Source organism: Nanorana parkeri, unplaced genomic scaffold, assembly GCF_000935625.1.
Source record: "Nanorana parkeri isolate BGI_ZX_2015 unplaced genomic scaffold, ASM93562v1 scaffold24, whole genome shotgun sequence".
NCBI lineage: Eukaryota > Metazoa > Chordata > Amphibia > Anura > Dicroglossidae > Nanorana > Nanorana parkeri.
Genome location: NW_017306292.1, coordinates 226092 through 229333, shown reverse-complemented (window position 1 = coordinate 229333; position 3242 = coordinate 226092). Strand labels below are relative to the sequence as shown.

The window sequence follows — 3242 nt, the reverse complement described above, 5'->3', positions numbered from 1 at the left end:
TGCCCGGGTCTGTCAGTGTCAGCTACAGCCTGGTCCCTGAACTGACTATACAAAACAGGATAAGAGTTACATTTTTGTCAGCATAGGCTATACGAATCTACAATCTGCCCCACGTGAGAGGGTTAAATCTGCATTTCAACAAATAACCATAAGGGCTACCAAAAAGAAATAACCACCACCATATTATGACTCTGTTTCAGGCCTAAGTGGACAAGGGGTGTGGTGCATGTGGTTTGTATACTGCATTCCATTTTGTGCCTGTAGTCTTCAGTTCTGTGAATGTCAGAAATATCCTAAAAGATGGAGACACTGGGGCCCAGTGCAGCACATGAGCTACGGATATCAGCCTTCTGTAGCCAGCAGAGGTGTCTTTTGTGCCCCTGGGAACTCTCTAAGGGGCTTAGGCATACTTTTTGACAACGGTTTTCGGATCAGACATTATGGGTTACTATACACTACTGCTTTCTGCGTTGTGGTATTGAAGATTCAATAAAGCTTTATTTAGAGCTGAAAACTAAACAGCTGGATTTAACATGTTGCACTCTCTAGTCTGAACAGACCAAACAATCTCCTTTGTAGAGAATACACAGGCACAATACTTACTTTATCAAAACCCATAGCACAAAGGTTTTCTATTTTTCTTGTGTATTCTGGACTAGTGACAGGTGCTCCGGCATATACATGTGCCCAAAGTCGAGCTGTCTGTTTAAACATGTCTGGATTTTGCTTGTACTGAAAACAAAACAAAAAAAATCAGTAACAATACAAGAAAAACAGTGGAAACTCCCCCTCCATTACTGCGTCATAAACCACTAGAGGTGTCAGGACAATGTGTAACCTCTGAGCAGTGTCATGGCTGTGGAACATTGCTACTAGGGATGCACCAACACTGGTTTTTCGGTATCGAGGACCGATATTTTGCTTTCGGTACTCGCCAATACCGTGTACCAATACCGGTGTTTTCCGCTGGCATGGAGCTGGCTTTCCGGGCAATCAGGAAGCCGAGCGGCGAGTAACGACATGCTGCCCGGCTTCCTGATTGCCCAGGAAGCCAGGTCCATGATGATTGGCCGGCTTGATTGTAGGGATGCGCAGAAATTTCAGCCGTCGAAAAAAAATATCTACTGAAAATGGCACTTGTCCGAAAGTGCCATTTTTTGGCAGAAATAGTGGTGCATCTGTGATTTCGCGGGGAGGAGAGAAACTGTCACAGGAGGCCGAGCGGTGCGGGAGGAGGAGAGCATTGTGTGCGGCCGGCATCTCTCGTATCCGCACCGCTCGGCTTGCTGGCGGTGCGGGGGAGGAGTCAGATGTCAGATTCAGCTCTCCTCCCCGCACCGCTCGCTCAGCCTCCTGTGACAGCCAATCCAGGATGGAGATCGAGTACAAACTCTAAGCGATCACTGAATGTTTGCAAATAATTGAGAACAGAGAATGGCTACTGTGTCCCCAATAATGAATGAATTGGAGTAATCTACATGACTTCCTGTGAACAGGATCTCCACAAAAATAAATGAAATATAAAACATTTAAAAGTTTTAAAAAAAATAAAGACTTAAAAAATGTTTTTTGAAAAAAAGTTAAAAACAAAAAAAAGAATTTTCGGTCAGACATTTTTTTTCATTTCGGTTTAGTTTTTGACATTTTCATTTCGATGCACCTCTACTTAACCACTTGCTGACCAGGTGTTTACACCCCCTTCCCGTCCTGGCCATTTTTCAGTATCCAGCGCTGCAGTACTTTGACTGATGTTTATTCCGTCCTACAACGCTGTACTGAAATGAATTTGATACCATTTTTAGGGGACAGATAGAGCTTCCTTTTGGTGGTATTTAATCACCACTGGGGGTTTTATTTTTTACTATATAATGAAAAAAGTACCGAAAATTTCAAAAAGAAAAAAAAACAAACAGTTTTCCCTACGTTACGTTATAAAACAATTATTATTACCCAAATTTTTGGTAAAATATAAAAGGCGGGGTCACGTCGGGTAAAAAGACACCAAACATGTCAAGCTTTGAAATTGCACACGTGCGCGAAACCTCAAAAAACTACAATACCCAAAATTGGCCATAGGCGACGCTTTAAAAGCTTTTACCGCTCATCAGTTTAGTGTTATCAGTGATTGATGGCCCTAAAATGATTGCTCTCACTGCGACTTTCACGACGATATGTAACATGTGCGGCGTAATGGATGCAATAGTCGTTTGCATGTGTATGTGGGGGGCGGGGGACTTAAAGGAGAACTATGGGGATTTGCCACGCGATGTCGCGTTCAAGCTTGCATTGAGCAAGCTTGAATCGCGGCTAAATCCGCTCCAAAAAGGGTCCTGCTGTAGCGACACACGACCCGCGACAGCAGGACCCTTTGCCCCATTGGATTGCATTGGCGCGCGATAAATTGCTCAATGTGAACGGGGTCTCAGGATAACGGGAGGACAAACTGGCGTCCTCCCGTCACCCTCAGCTCATTTTCCCGCGAGCTACAGCTCGCGGTATACTGAGACGCCGCAGCTGAAGCAGATCCTGAACGCCGGTATGTGTTTGCTCACCTCCCGATCTACTGAGCCGACCTGTGACAGTCTCATTGTCACAGATCGGCTAGAACTATGAGGTGAGTGAAAAGCACTCACCTCATTGTTTTTTTTTTTTTTATTGTTTTTTTATTTACCTTTATATGTGACTTAATATTTTTTTTTTAACTAATTCTTTTAAACCTTTTTTTTTTTTTCATTTATCTTTATTGCTATAACATAGGGGACTAACAAGCCCCCTTTGTGATAGCCAATTTTTAGTGTCAGGTCCTCTTTATGGAGATATCAGGGGTCTTTAGGACCCCTAATGTCACCTAGGGACCCCCAGAGAAGCTGATGAAGCAAACACCTGCTTCACCAGCTTATCTCCGTTTTCTGTACCTGGAGAGTGACAGAGGAATGTGGAAATGATGTAATACACATCACTTCATGCATTCCGAAGAGGCGATCAAACGGAGCTCGTGTGCTGAGCTCCGTTTGATCTAAGGCCGCAGAGCTGCTGTGCTGGTCCCGGGCTCACACCGGAGCTCGGGATCGCCAGCAGCAGCTGCAACGGAGGGGGAGGGCGCTGCACTCCCGCACGCATGTTACAAGCGATCGTGCATCTCTACAGACGCCCGAACGCTTGTATGTAAACAGCCATCGCTGGCTGTTTACATTACAGGCTGATTTCCCGCTCGTGCCCGCCGCCTAGCGGCGGGCACGAGC

At 45.2% G+C, this 3242-nt stretch overlaps 1 protein-coding gene across 4 annotated transcripts in view; it reads right to left on the bottom strand.

The window, feature by feature from the left end:
• The window catches only part of UBE2K (ubiquitin conjugating enzyme E2 K), a 28400-nt gene that overhangs the window by 937 nt on the left and 24221 nt on the right, over positions 1–3242 (bottom strand). For 3 of the 4 annotated variants that reach the window (XM_018564497.1, XM_018564521.1, XM_018564513.1), the window contains one exon: positions 604–732. The exons of the other annotated variant lie outside the window; for it this stretch is intronic. In XM_018564497.1, coding sequence (XP_018419999.1) covers positions 604–732 — 129 coding nt within the window. The remainder of the gene's footprint in view (positions 1–603; positions 733–3242) is intronic. 4 annotated transcript variants of the gene reach the window in all.